Below are 16,110 nucleotides of genomic sequence, written 5' to 3' on the forward strand. Positions count from 1 at the left end.
GAGTGACTAGAACACATCACTCATTGTGTATAGCCTGAGACATTTAGGTATGCACTCTCCTTGCTTTGGATCCAAGAATGGAACCATATAGGTAACAGGCACCATTTCTTAAACTCCAAAGATTAGTAAAATATATTTTGATAAACATATCAGTATTTCCTAAATAAAGATTTAATCTTTAGTTGTACTTTTGAAGAACTTCATGGCACATCTTCCATGAAGCCATCATCCATGATGCCCTTTGTGGTGATGCACTGTTCAGGTATCACACAATGCTTAAGATGCGGGTGGTATGGTGATACTCTGAAGATAGAGAAGACAGGCCTTAAGGAATGACTGAGATGGGTTTTATGGCAAGTGTTTTCATCTTCCAAGTAAGATGGCAGATGATAAGTCTCTCTCATGTACCCAGCCTTTGTCCCTACAAAGCACATAGATGTGAATGAATTTATCAATCCAGGTAAAAGGCTGTGCAAGGAAGCAGTCAGGGGCAACTGGGAACTGGTGTGTGGAACTCAGCACAAGTAGTTTTTGTGAAGCCAGTGGAGAACTTTAGCATACCTTCTCTCTCCCACATGTCTGCACAGCAGAGATGCAAAGCAGTCACCGGAACCACCACGAGCTTGGTGGAACTACCTGGGAGCCGAAGACTTTGAAGCAGAGAACAGGGTGTAGCTTACATCACTAGGAAGCACCTGACAATGGCTTACACTTTCTTTTCCCCATACACACCAGGACCACAGAACAGGCTGAAGAAGAGCTATAGCATTGAGCTGTGGAACCAAGGGCCATATACTCCTCTGTGGGCATAAAGTAAGGGGCCTTGTGTGTGACACTGGGAAGCCAGGGCAAGCTTCCTCCTAAGGCCATTGCCGAGGTCAGTGAGAACCCTTTAGATGGGCATCCTTCCTTTACCAGAGTGTTGCTGAACTAGACCAAGGAGGGAACTGAGAGCTACACCACTGACTCAGTGCAATCCTAACACAAAAGACTCAAAAGGTAACTAATTTAAGCTCCATGGGGGCAATAGGTACCCCATGTCTGGTTAATTGGTTTATGGTGAAATGTAAAATTGTACACACAAGTCTATCAGCACAACTCACTACATAACACACCACAAGGGTGTTGCTGCTATTTTAATGGTATGACCTAATAAATGTTTATTATTAAACTATAATTATTATAGTCATATTTTTAAACCCTCTTTCTCAAGCAATAAAGACACAGACACCTGTTGTATTTTAGAATAAGCCTTATTTTACCTGAGGCTTGGCAGATATTAACCCCCTAAACTACCTCCCAATATCCTTCAGACTCTATTGCATGCCATCGTTCTAACATTTTCTATCTTGGTTACCTCCAATTCATAATCTGAAAATTGGCTAAGATTGTTCATTTGGGTCATTTTTTAAAAATCCATGTGTAACTTCAGAGTTTCTCCTCTGGGCCCACGTGGCTCTTTTCTATCCTGTGGCAATTTTTGTCCCTCTTCCTCCTCTGGTCCCATCTGTTTCTCTTTCCCAAGATCCTCTCTGTCCCCCAAAGTCTGTGAACCTTCACCATGCATACCTTCCTCCAGCCCTGCCCAGGTACTGGCTTTCTTTATTAATCAAACAGGGAGGCAAGGTTAAACAGCAATTATTTGAGGTAGGTGATAGTCTGCAGTAAGAATCTCTGGGGAAAAACAATTAACAAACACAAAGCACCAGACCATACTCCAACATAAGGGAGAAGAAAACATCAATGAGAGAAGATAAAAGTTATCCCACCATGGAAGAAATGTTAACTCTTAAATTTTAATATATTTTTATTTTTATGTTTTGAAGTTATTTTTATATTGTATATATACAAAACTCACTATCTCTCTCTTTCCCTTACACACACACACACACACACACACACACACACACACACACACACACACACAAATACATTTCACTCTAGAATCTTCCCTCTTGCAGAAACACCTTGCAGTAGCCTTGAGTTAGTGTATATGTTGCTCCCTTAGGCTGTATGACTATTCTGTCTGGTTCCCCTACTACTCCTGTGTACACGTTGTTACTTTCCTGGGGAGATGCAACATGCACACACATGCTTATCCTAGATAGAGAACTGATAACAGACCATGTCCAGCTTGTTATTGGGGTTACTTACAGGTGATGGATGGCAGGTTACCTACAGGAGCAGAAATGCCTCAAAGACAGCTGTATCACTGAAGCCCTCTCTAGCATGGGTGGCAGTTCACCAGAGTTAGAAACAGGGAGCAGGTCAACAGGGTGGAGAGTGTCCTTCTCTCCCAGCAGTTTAGCTGGCCTTACTTTCTTCTAGGCAGTTTGGCTTGTCTCTGCCTCCTTCAGGCTTCTTGGCTGGTCCAAGAGTCTTCTTTGCAGCTTGGCTTATCTGAGAGTGACTCCATCCTTTTCTGCTTATGTTCTCTTGGGGAATGGGGGAAGTCTAGCGAATCTGCTCAGACTCAGGTATTTCCTGAAGCTATTTTGTGGTGTTTACTTTCTGTTTTAATGGTAAGTCCCTGCAGGATGAAGTGCTTCTTCTTACCCAAGAACAGAGGTTCTCAACCTTACTAATGCTGTGACCCTTTAATACAGTTCCTTGTGTTGTGGTGACCCCCGACCATAAAATTATTTCCATTGCTACTTCATAAGTGTAATTTTACTACTGTTATGAATCATAATGTAAGTGTCTGATATTCAGGATATCTGATATGCAGCCCCTGGGAAAGGGTTGAAAACTGCTGCCCTAGAACAACCTGTTGCTTCACCTCCATGTAAACAGTACACCCTAAAATATCTTCTTGATTCCCTTTCCTTTTACATCTTATGTCTTAAGACGTTCTCCTTCAAGTCGGAAGGACTAACCTCTGAGGAAACTTCTATACAGCTTTACTATTCTTCTTACACACAAGCTTTATTAGTGAGGGTTCTCTAGAAGGGCAGAATGGACAGATGAATCTAGTACAAATGTACTTATATAGATTGTTTTACATAAAGCAGGTTGAGCAGTCTTAAAGTAGCTGTCTGCATTCAGGGAGGCTGTGAACCCAGCCACCCACTCAGTCCAAAAGGTTAGGTGCCAGTGTCAGTCTGGTCTAAAGGACTTCTGGGTTGCTGCTGACATTCAGTCCATGTTGGAAGGCCAAAGAAACTAGATTCTGTCTGATGTCAACAAAGTATGGCAGCAGCATTGGTAACAATAAAGCAGATGCACTCACCAACAAAGAACTAAGGCAAGCAGGCCAAAGCAGCCCTGCTCTTGCTCAATTTTTTTTAAATCTGGGCTCCTGTCAGAAGGTGCTGTGAACTCTGAGTAGAGTCTTCCTGCATTAATTAATTGTTTGAGGAAATACACTCACATACCCTCATAATGAAAGTAATACTAATAGGGAAATTCATAGCTATAAGTACTCATATATAAAGAAAAAGTAAACACTGGGATATCTTAAACAATTATGTTTCTTAGGGCCTCAGAAAACAAGAAGGAGCCAAACCTCAAAATGATTAAAATAAAAGGAACAATCAAATCCAATGCAGAAATTAGTAAAAATGAAAACAAACAAACAAACAAACAAACAAACCAATCAGTGGAGGTAATTTGGAGATATTTTTCATACTTTACTGCAAATTTCTATATATCATTATAATATTCAGTTTTCTTTTTGAAAATATCCTACTGTTTTAATGTATATATTTATTTGTAGGTACTCTTTTTTTCTAAAATGATACAAGAATTTTGTATTGGCTCTATGCTATTGCTTTGATATATTACAAAGTAATTTAAGAGTTTATCATTGTTGGAAACTAGGTTGTTTCCTAGTTTGTTTAGCACATGTTTAAACTTGGAAAAACTGTGTTTGCACCAAAGGTAAGTCATGTGATCAGATTATGCAGTGTGCAAGCAGTAAGTGGCTGACAGAAGGATTGCTCTTCTTTCCTTGTTTGTTTGTTCCAGAACTTTCCACTGTTTACATACATTCCAGCCTCAATGCCATTCTCAGAAGCTTTATTTGCCTCACATTCCTTTTTTTGGTTAGGATAAGGCTTAAATATAAAAACCCATCTGTGAACCATATTGCATATTCACATTGAAGGCTAGAAATTCATTTTTAATTAAAACTTTAGTCGGCGCTCACAGTTCACTTTGTCCTGTTTTTATTATGAAACACTTCAGTCTTATCCCCCCCCCGCCAAAACACATATGTGTGGAGCATTTCAAGATGTTCCTTGTTGTTCGTGTGGAACTAGTTTCTGTACGCTGTCAGCTTGCTGCCATATGTCCCAGCTGCTCATTTTATTTCCTTTTGGCGTTTGTGGAGGCAGCATCTTGTATGCCATGCAAGCTCGTTTCGTTCCTGTCCTCGCCTGTGAGGCTTGTCAAGTGGTGGCAAAGCAGACTGCAGACACTGCAGAACACTTTGGCATGTTAGGTGTCCGTGGCCTTCCTGAAACTCCTGTCTCCAGTGGCACCTGAATTCTTGCCCCACATGGATGGCTATAATAAAGATACTACTTGGTGGTGTTTAATCACAACTCACGGAATAGAAATAGCAGTTCTTTAATATAACTATTAAAGTTCAAACTGGGGTTTGGGGAGTGTAAAAAGAGATCACCCCTTTATTCTCAGCAATGCTGCATCTCTCTTCATGTCCTCTGAAAGTGTCTACACAAGTGTTCACACCATTTCAGGTGTTTTTGAGAAAAGCTGTTATGCCTCTGTTGAGGAGAATTAAAAGAAGATGAGCTAGCTAGCTGAGAAGCAATGAGGATTTTATTGAAGTTGGGTTGGGAAAGGCAGTGCTGGCAACATTAGAAGACTTTAGTGCCTTTAAAGAAAATTATTGTTCTCTGTGTAATATTAACTCATAAAGCACCAAACTGTCTGCTATGTGACCTTGTGAATTTCTCAAATAACTGGAGATATATTTTAATTTGTTCTAGTAACTAATTCAACCCAGTCTTCTTAAATTTGCTGAACATATATCGTGTTTTTAGATTTATTAAAATATGATTGAAATTGCATATATTTAAGGCATGTTGTCTAATTCCTTGATACATGTATTCGCTGGACAATTTGGCTTGTCAGTAAGAACAGCAGCTGTTGGACCAGCCAGTACTTGCATGGATACTGGGGTAGGGAAGAGCCATTTGCATCTGCGGTGTGGCCTTCTCTAAGCTAGTTTGTCTCAGTTTGGTTCTCTCCTTGTTATGAGTTTATTTGACCCTATTCTACATTTTAGAGAGATTTAACCTAGGGTTTTGCACATAGATTTTATTTTTCCCACTCATATTTTTGGTGTTCATCTTTTCTTGGCTGGTGATTCTTATTATTTAAGAACTTGGCTCTCTTCTCCAAATTAGCTATAGAGTATGTATGTTATAGAGTAGTCTCAGAGTCTAGTCCTATCCATCTGGTCATGATTATTAAATTCTTTATCCTTACAGCTGTGTAGGAAGGGGAGGAGAGGTAGGCTCCATCAGCACCTTCAGATTTCTGCTGGACAGTGTGCATTGTCGGCTGACTGGTCTCTTCAGCCCTTCCCTGATCTGAAACACTGTAAATAATGTTAAACCTCAGGGTTACTGTATTCACTGCCATGGGAGCTCCCCCCCCACACACCACAGAGGGGATACAGCATTGTGATTCACACAGAAGGGTTTTGCGTGGTGGCTGGCACACAGTAAGGTGGAGATCGGCCTCTATTAATCAGACAGCTACGCCTATAATTTGTTAATTCCCTAGAAATTTTATTTATTGTGGGAGTTTGTATATCTTTACAAGAGATGAGATTAAAAGACACACTGTGCTTACCTAGCTGTGGTTCAAAGACAGAAACCAGCCAAAGAAAACTAAAACAATGAAGATTACTGCCCACACCCTTCCCACCCCCCACCCCCCACCCCCCAGGTATAAAACATTCTGGACTGTAACTCTTCCTCCTCTAATCTTTGATCATTCTCTCCATGCATGTCCTTGCATAGAAGTCACAAGTATATTTATTTTGATTAGTGACACCTCGCTTCCGTGACCACGCAGTGTTTTCACTGGGAGCATTTTTCTACTAGTTTTGTGACCCTGAAACTTAGAGGTTTTCCCCTCTCCCCTCCCTCTTCTATGTCTAGAAGCAAGGCTATTTAGGACCAGATAGTTGATTAGACTGTCTGACTCAGAAAATGGGATGACCATGAACTTGGCTGAAGATTCAGAAACATAGCTAGGGGACAACAATTATTAACAGGCTTCAAATATCAGCAAACACTTCAGGGGTGCAGCAGAGAGAAAATAAAACACAAGGCCTAATGGCTTTTGCTGTGGGAGTCTGTAGGGAAGGTTGGAAGAAGGCACGTGTGGGACACAGCGTAGTCTTTTTGTCTGACTGGGTTAATTGAAGCCGATTACTACTCTGTCTTGAAAGACAAAAAATAGCCACAAGCTACACCCCATGATGTAAAGGAAATGGAGTGGTTTGTGGTTCAGCCAGAGCCTATCTTCAGAGACATAGCGTGGGATGACAGCAAGTATTACACATAGGCAGATGAAAAGATGCATGAGCCTGGTTCTCCATTCTGGTCCAATCCCATACTCCGTGATTGCAGTGGAAGTAAAGGATGCTGACTAAGGAGTATTTCTGGATCCTTCCCAGTGTGGGGTAAGAAAGTGTAAAGGAATGGATAGTGATGTCAAATTGATATCCAGGTCTATGGTGGGCTTGACAAAAATCTCTGGAATCTCTGGCTTCTCAGAGTCCTGTGTGAGGCTGAAGTGGCCAATGCCTTTGTGCTTATCAGCCTCTGGAATTTGGGCTGCCCTTAGTATGGTGAGTCCTAGGTAAGGAGACCCTGCAGATGATGCAGCTCCTGACCAGGCTGGTAGGTGAGGGCTGTCTCTGTTTCGAACTGCCACTACCCACCCCTCCAGTTCTTCTCTTTTTCCTTAGAATTAAATTTAAACTTATGTAAATGAGTGTTTTACCTGCTTTTGAGAAAGTACACCGTCTACATACAGTACCTAAAGAGGCCAGGAGAGGGCGCCAGAGCATCCAGAATTGAATAGCTAGCTCTGGTGGTAGGAATTGAACTGCAGTTGTCTAAAGGAGCAGCCAGTGCTCTTCACAGCTGAGCCATCCTTCATCCCTCTAGATCTTTTTCTTTGAGATTCTGGTGGCACATCTCCAGTGTCCTCACTACTCTCACTCCACACCAAATTTTATTATTAGTATTTACAGTAAAAACCCTTTAGAAGCATGGCTAGACATAGACAAGCTCCATCACTTCCTTTTCTCATTTACTCCACAGGATAATGTCTCAAGTATATCTCTGTCCACACAAGGAGCATCACCACCTCTCCCCTACTAAGCTGCAGATCCCGAGCTAAGTGTGTGAGATTGGTAGTGTTTTTGCCAAGCAAAGTTCATAAAGACAGTTACATAAAGACAGCTCTTAACTGAGCCCCAGAAGGATACACAGTGCTATACCAGTGAGGCCCTCACAGTATCTATGAGTCTATTGGTTCGTGTGTGTGTGTGTGTGTGTGCGTGTGCGTGTGCGTGTGCGTGTGCGTGTGTGTGTGTGTGTGTGTGTGTTTTCCTATCCAGGCCAGATATATGCCCTGTATCTCTGAATGTCAAGCACTTTCCTTAACGGAATGGATTGCTTTTGGAAGCTCCATTTGATTCACTTCTCCCTGATCCCTCTTCCCTACAACTGCCCCAATCTCAGCTCCCATTCAAAGGAAGATATCCTTTTGTTATGTGTACTAATTCTTAAATTTCACTTTGATATTTTTTTTAACTTTTAGCTGACACATTAAAACATAAAACTGCACATAAAATTCACATATGAATTGGACATAACATGAAATAGTTATGCAATTGTTTATTTATTTTATTTTATTTTTATCTAATGGTAACAAATAGTGTAGGCTAGCTTATGATGGAAATCAAGCTCTCCTTTATTTTGCCCACGGTTGAAGCTTTACTGATCATCATACTTCGGGTCTCAACATGCCCTATATCCCTCTCTCTGACACCTCCGGCAACTTCTCTGATTTTATCTTATGATTTATCTTGTGTGAGCGAAATTATGCAACATGTGTCATCTGGCTTATTGTAGCAAGCACAGTGTTTTAAAAGCCCATTTATACTGTAGTGTATAGCACAGGCTTATTCCTTTTTATGACTTCATGGTTCTCTACCACATGTTGTTTATCAAGCCCGTGTTGAAATGCTCCTTTATTGCTCCCGTGATACGGCAGTGGTCTCATAAATTCCCATCCTATAGGAGCTGCTGACTCCATAATTCTCTCTGTTGCCAGAATGGTATTACTAAACAGATAGGATGCTTCCTGGATATATTAGTTTCTTTTATGGTGTCTGGTACTAACTCACTCTTGCATCATCGCTATCATGCTGCACCCCACCGTCATTAGTGTCATGATTTGCTCCTCTATGGGCTCAGCTGGCTTATTCTCCTTCCACTGTGTTCCAGCCACACCAGCTACTTCACTGGGTCCCCAAATGTATAGCCTCTTACTTACCTGTCTTGCCTTGTACTTTGTAACGCACCCCAACCTGGGGTTGAATATAATTCACCTTATTTTGTTGCACAGAAATCTCACGAAAAAGAGTTAAGGGTCAGAATCTAAGACAAATGTTTCCCCCATGGAGGCAGCATCTCTAATTCTACCAGGTAGTTTGCTGTTCTTTACTTTTAATGCCCGATGTCTTTATTTGCCTGGCCTATATTTTCTCTATAATGCCAAAATATATACCATTCACATTTATCACATAAGCCCGACAGAGAAGGGCATCCACAATGAATGCCATGAAAGCGGATGCTGCAGTGGAGGCGGGGCTGACTGTGCAGTTAGAAGTCCAGGCTTGAGGACTAGAAGGGCATCGCAGAGGCAGGGCTATGAGGATGTTGTCCTTCGTCCCTCAGGCTTTGTTTCTTTCTTTATAAAAGACAGCACCTCAGAACGAGATTGAGAGTGAACAGGAGAGGGATGATGTGAAGATGCTCTCTGTAGAATTATTAAGACTGTTTTTAAGCTGTCGTTTTCCTTTCTCAGGCCATACCTCCAATCTCAGACAGAGGTGTACCTCTGCAACAAGTTCCCCGTTTCCTGGACTCTTTCTTCAGGAAGAAATTGATCTTCCAGGGAAGATCCTTCCCTGGAAGTCTTTTTTTTTTAATAGTGTTCGTTTTGGTTGAAAATTGCAAATTTAGCTGATAAAAAGGAAGAACTTTCCAGCTGAAGATGTGGCACTGGTGATGGATGCTGCCCCTCAGGAGGTTGTTGGCTCTGTTCACAGGAGCTGTGTGAACAGAGAGTTAGAACAGTGTGGGGAAGATGTTGGGAAAGCTCTGACCCAGGCCAGGAGACCAGGAGGGCCATAGCAGAGGCCTCTAGGGGACCTCCCCTTCCAAACATCTGTAACTCCGAAGTTTATATGCAGACCACACTAAGAGATGGGCCAGTTCTTAACACTCTATTCAAGAGGTAAGGCATAGAGCGCTCCTTTTCCCCTTTCAGCAAAAGCTGTCGATTTAATATAAGACCACAGTAAAAAGTCCGACATTTTTACTCTTGTGAATCTGGGCTAAAGCTGAGATTTGATTTTGAAATATGAACGTAAACTGTAACTACCTCAATTTAAGTCACTAGGATTTATATTTATATATAACCTTTAAAGTTCTCCCAACCTTTTACCCTGGAGCAAGGAGAAAATTACAGTCATCTCACTGCTGGAAGTCTAGAGCTGCTTTCCTTCTAGGTTAATGGAAACCCTACACTGCTTTTTACCTGGCCTTCCAGTAGCGTCCGCCCTCTTCTGACTGATGCGAACGCTCACACCTGGGGACATCACCGTAAGTCTCCCATGTTAAGCCAAGTGCTTTTTGTGGTTCAAACTCAATTGCAAATCGCCTTCAAAACATTTTTTTTTCTTGATGCTTTTAAGCACACTATTTGTTTTTAATCTGTCCCTTCACAGGGCAAAGCTCCTACTTAATGTCCTTATTCCTTATGGCAAAGCCGTTTCCACTCTGGAAATGACTCTCCACTGTGGCACAGTTTGTGCTGCTACCACTCATCCGTCATGGGACTCGTTTCCCCTGTTCACCTCCTTATGACCACCCACAGGCTCTGCCTTCTTTGTGTGTGGAATCCAACTAGAAATACGTGGTGTCAAGCCCGAAAGGATCAAACCTTTGCATTCACTCTCGATCAAAGAATGAAGAGACCGAAATAAGTATGGCGGGAACACCACGAGACAGGTAGCAAAATCAAACTAGGATGCCAGCTTTGACTGCCTGAGCTGCTACCGCTCCTCCTGCAGTGAAAGGAGGAGGACTGAAGCAAGGGCCCCTAAATGGCTGCAAGAAGAGCCTTTAGCTGGCATAGTGGGCAAACAGTTTCCCTTTGAGTTGGCTGGCAGAGTGTTTTTTATTATCTTTACACACACACACACACACACACACACACACACACACACACACACACTACACTCACCATATACATACTGAAGGCAGAACAATGCTGAAATAGCATATGATATAGGCTGGGCGACTTCTTATATACTCACACATAAGAAGGCAGAGCCTGAGACTCAGAACAGGACCTCACTGGAAGAGCTGAGAGCATGGCGAGGTGATAGAGCTGTAAAGGGGACACAGAAGCATTGCAGTGTGGGAGGCTGACGTGCAACTTTGGAGACCATCCACAAATGACAGACAAGTGAGGGTAATTTGTATGGCCAAGGTAGATCCACCCAAGATCTTGGGGGTGGATGCAGGATTCCAAATGTCATTTCCTTCAGCCCAACCTATGTCAAAGCAGGATTGCTCATCGCCTTTGAAATACCTTTTATTTGTCCCTGATGTGCCTCCAAATACACTGGGATTCTGAGTGTGAAGGCTTCTTTGTTTTTCATTTACCTTGTGCTGTCTTGCAGCTCATATGGGAGTGACTGGGCTCTCTGGCTTACCTACTTTCCTGTAGAAGTTATAGGATCTTAATGAGACCCTATGCCCCGCAGGATTTTCAGCTGCTCCTAACTATTGGTCTTGGTTATGGTTAGAAATCAGAAAATTAACAGAGGCAAAATATTATATAGTGAATTCATGAATTTTAAATGTACTCAATAATTTAATATTCACTCATTCACTGATACTTTTTGAGCATTTACTAAATTTCTTGATATATTTAATCCCTGGGTGGACCCAGTGCCCATCTTTAAAGTGCGTTGATCTATGGTAAAGAAGAGATGAAAAGGGATTTGATGTGAGCATGATATTTTTTATGGCGGAAATAACAGAGCTAGTGAGGACTCAAAAGGACACAGACCACTAGGTGGAAGGCATCAGTAAGCCACTGAGGTGAGCAGGAGCTAGGAGGTACAGGGGAGGAGGTAACAGGTTGATCGTGCCAAGTAGAGGGAGGATCTCTAGTCTTCTCTAGATGACAAAAATGAGACAAACACATTTATTAATAGACACTTGCACACACACACACACAAACACACACACACACACACACACACACACACACACACACACACACGCACACACGTGAGGTCAACTTGTGTACCCATGGTTAGACCCACCCAAGACTTTGAGGTGGATTCAGGATTTCGAATATCTATTTTCTTTCAGCCTCACCTGCAAATGCCTGAGCTTACTTGCTGGGCCAAAGTAACCGGATACTGACTTTGAGGAATTAACCCAGGACAGCTGGAGGGGACCACAGCAAGACTGAGACTGTGACAGTTTTATTGAGAGCAATCAGACTTTTTATACTGTTTTATACGGTTGTAGTTGCCAGGGTACAATGAAGTTTGCAAACTTTACAGGATAAGCAAGATTAATACCTAAGACCAATTGTCCTCTTAAGCTTGTATGCTTCCTCAACTTCCAAGGGAACATACCGAGAAACATAAAGCATCCTGAAAACATCACTGCTCAAGGGAGTGTCTGAGACTCTCAGAAAATGAAAGGAGCCCCAGGAACCATGAACTCTAGCCTGAAAAACCCATGACACAGGCCTCTCATGATGCTAGGCCAGGTCAACTCCATGGTTCCCTGCACCCACTATGTCAAAGTTGACTTGTTCATCACCTCTGCAACATTTTTTTTTATTTCAATGTACCATGGTAATTGCTGACACCATATAGGATCTTAAATATGTTCCAACCTCATTGTAAGTTTCATTTTCCCCTGAGGTCCTTTTCAGAGCTAACCCTCACTTGTGAGCTTCTTGTCACATCACTTTATTGTTTTCCTCAGATCCTGTCTCTACTCAGTACCTCACTAATCCCTTGAAAAACCAGTACTTAGAATTCTCCCTGGTGAATCCAGATCTGGGGTTCTGGGAGCAAAACTCACGTGGATTTACTCCCCACATGAGGCTCTTACCTTTCCACTATCTTGCACTCCACTACAAGAGTTGAAGTAGAAATGTCCTTATCCTCAAGAGTCTAGCTGGAGAGTAAGGGTTCTCAGATTGACCAACTTAGTGCACTCTCTGTGTAGAGTAGGGCATGACCCACTGTAGGTTATCTCAATGTTTGGTGATGAAATGAGAGAAATGTGCATTATAAAACCTCACAACCAGAGGCCGCCTCTACTCTTCTCTTTCTTCTGTCTGGCACCTTCTCCCTTGCACCCATGTGGCCAGAAGTGGACCAGAGCATCTCTCTCTCTCTCTCTCTCTCTCTCTCTCTCTCTCTCTCTCTCTCTCTCTCTCTCTCTCTCTCTCTTCTCTCTCTCTCTGTGTGTGTATGTGTGTGTGTGTGTGTGTGCGTGTGTGTGTACATACACGGGTCATAGTCAGACATCTCCAGGCTTTGCCATCATTTCACAAAAGCCTGGAAAATACTGATTTCTTCCATAAAAGATGCTTGAGCTGGTTTTCCAGTATGGCCTAGATTAGGTCCTAGAGTTTTTGGAAGATATCTGAGATAGCTGCAGCAGGGAAGCAGACAGATGAGACAGGGAGGGGAGCGTTTGCAGCTATGTCAGTATGTACACCAGTGCAGTGCTCATCTAGGACCTTTGCAAGGTGACGGTAGAACAAGGCACTGGCTAACATGTCTCATTTGAGGGCAGTGCATCAGCTGTGCTGTATACCAACGTCCTGTTCACCACGGGTTCAGAGCTGCTCCAGGTGTCTTTGCTAATGCTCCGCATTCCTAGACACTTCTGTGTGGGAAGCTCAGAATCTCTCCACAACCAGAAAATGGCCACAGGAGCATTATAAAGGCTCTGGACAGGAAGTGGTGGTAAACCCTTGAACATGAACCCCCAGGGCTCTGTCAGCCTCTGCTCCTCTTGCCAGATGCTGATTCTTTCTTGTCCCTTGCCAACAAATCTCCCAGCATACAGGCAGGATGCTGAAAGTAAGGCTGGCTCCGAGGGAAAATTAAATAGAGCTGGTATTCACAAACTAATGAGTGAGGTTCCTTTATTAGGGGGGGGCCTATTATATACTCTTGCACCTTGACGTTTTTGCACATGCTATCCTTCTACTTTGTACAACTTCTAGAAAATGCCACTCCATCCTCCAAAGGCCAGATCCAGCTCTCAGTCTTCTGCCATGCCCAGTTCTTATCAATTACTTCAGTAGTATATTGTGTTAGTGCTACAGGAATGTCACTCTGCAATTTCAGGTCACCCTATCCATCATACCTGTAACTGATGACTTCAGTTACAGCCTCAAGTTGGGAATGAGAAGCCGAGCACAGAGCACTGAAGTGTAGTTAGCACATGGCAAATGACGCGAGGCTCATTAAGAGACCATGGCTCAAAAGCAAACATCTACCTGTGGCCTCCACATGCATGTGCTTACATGTGCACACATTAATATGAATGTATACACATATGCACACACTCGAAAGATCAGAGTAATCCTGATCTTGCTACTCTATGTAGCAAGTTTGAGGCTAGCCTGAGCTCCATATGACCTCTTTCCAAACAAACAAACAAAAAACCAGAAGGAAGGTCAGACTTAATTCGGTTTTAGACTATGTTCCTGTTGAAATTAATTTCCTCCCAGTCTTTCATTATAATCTGCTACTCACAAATGACTCATGCAAATGGTTTGGGAAGAAGTCAGAAGGAAGACATAATTCTCAGTCAGAGAGACAGAGAAAGCTTTCCTCTGGGACAAAAGATCAGTGAAGTCAGAAAGTCACTGGAAACAAAGTCAGCAGTAACGGGAGAAGTTCAGAGATGTGCCTGTGTCTTCAGGCCAATGAAGTGGAGATTTATTTGTCTTGAGTTAGAGTGAGAAACAACTGGCATGGTGATCCAAAGCAACACTGCAGAGGACCAGAGGAGAGGGAGAAGGGCCGTTCTCAGCTGTAGCTGTACAATTCAGCTTAGATGCCTGAGACTCAGCAGCTCTGATACTCCATGGAGTCTCCTTCCCAGCAGCCAATTCTACAGCCCTTTGCCACCCGATCCACAGAGCAAAGTTCACAGGGTCTGGGAAAGCATATGACTCCAAAAAGCATTTACTGGCTTCTTTTATTTATAGGTACAAAGCCAGGTTGGATGTAACTGTTGATCCCTGCTCCTAGGCACGCACCATCTAAAAAGGTGACAGCACTAGAGGACGTTGTGATAAGGGCCACATATTTCCGGGGGGGGGGTGCTGAATGGAACCTTGACCCAGTTTGAGGCATTTGGAAAGCTTGCTGGGAAGCTGCCTCAGGGTCACAGTCTCATATATATTTCAGGGAAAGTCTTGGCAGATGAAGGCAGAGGGATAAAGGCTGTGGAGTGCCCATACTGAGGTTATCCTTTCTGCTCCATGGCAGTGTTTGATTCCTATTGGTTTCAGCACGTCTCTCCAGCTGGGTTCCAAGTCCCTAGGATGTGAAGACTGCAGGAACGGGGTGTGGGGACTTAGAGCTGGGCTAAGGAGAATCCTGGTCTTGCAACGCTCTGCCCCGATACCTGTCATGTCCCCTGTGCTCTTTGCTCATGGGATTGGCAGACATAATGTGTAACAATGGCTTGATAAGGCCCTACTCAATGAACTCATGCTATAAACACAGTACTGGGATCTGCGAAGGGAAAGAAGGAGACAGGAAACAGAAAGAGAAAGAGGGTAAGAGACATGAAAACAGTGTACCTAGATAAGGAAATTACGTTTTTGAGGTAGGATGACAAGAAGGTTTAACAGAAAGAGATGGAATTGGAGACCCAGTGTGAGTCCTGCTGTGTGACTCTGGGCAATCGTAGTGATCCCTTTAGTCCTTCACGTCTCCACTTGCCAAGCATATAGGACTGGATACTCTTCAAGGGTGCTTTCACTCTCAGCCTCTGTGGTCTCCAGTTAGTACAGCAAGGTCGAAAGAGAGCCTGCCTCTGGCCTCTGGGACTGACCAGGATTCAGTGGTCCTTACTTATTTCAACTACATCCTAGTCTGGGGAGTCACGCGAAATAGCCCCAGAGAAAGATATTGATGGCTAACAGGATGATGGCGTTGATGTTGCAGACACGTCTCCAGAGTGGCTCCTCCTCGATGCTGGTCAGCTTCTGCTCCAGCACAGCCTTCTCGCCTGGGCTCAGAGCTTGCTGTGGAGACCCTGAGAGTCCGCAGAACCAGTTCCAGAGCCATTTCCCCCAGGACCTGTGTAAAGCTGGGTGACAGGCCATAAGGGGAAGAAGAGAGGATGGAGAGAGGTAAGGGTGGAAAAGAGATGAGAGAATGGTTGTGGTAAGACACGGAAGGAACGAGTTGGGGCACACGGGGAGGGCACTTTGAAAGGCACAGGCTGGGAGCTAAATTCGGTCTCTGGGGTGAGCCAGCACCTGGCTATAGCACCCAATGGTCATAGCTCAGAAGCATCTCACTACAAGAGATGGTGTGTTTGAGCTAGCAACATGTGTTCTCATTCAGAGCACCAGTACAGAATGGGGACAGAAAAAAAAAGGCCTATTTTCCCCAGAAAGGGGGAACATCTAAACCATACAGACTTGTTTCCCTAGATATGGGGCCTGACATTGAGCTGGACTCCAGGGACCTAGCAACAGGTCCAGCTCTACCCTCAGCCTTGCCTAAGGCCATGCATCCACCATCCAGCTCCCCTT

General features: G+C 43.4%; 1 protein-coding gene across 1 annotated transcript in view; it reads right to left on the reverse strand.

Annotated features, from left to right (window-relative positions):
• Positions 1–13,456: 13,456 nt before the first annotated feature.
• Positions 13,457–16,110, reverse strand: part of SLC5A9 (solute carrier family 5 member 9) — a 28,100-nt gene continuing 25,446 nt past the window's right edge. The window contains exon 16 of the mRNA XM_084785238.1: positions 13,457–15,659. Coding sequence (XP_084641364.1) covers positions 15,451–15,659 — 209 coding nt within the window. The 3' untranslated portion in view covers positions 13,457–15,450. The remainder of the gene's footprint in view (positions 15,660–16,110) is intronic.

This window comes from Acomys minous (genome assembly GCF_964271855.1).
Source record: "Acomys minous genome assembly, chromosome: 6".
NCBI classification, from domain to species: Eukaryota; Metazoa; Chordata; class Mammalia; order Rodentia; family Muridae; genus Acomys; species Acomys minous.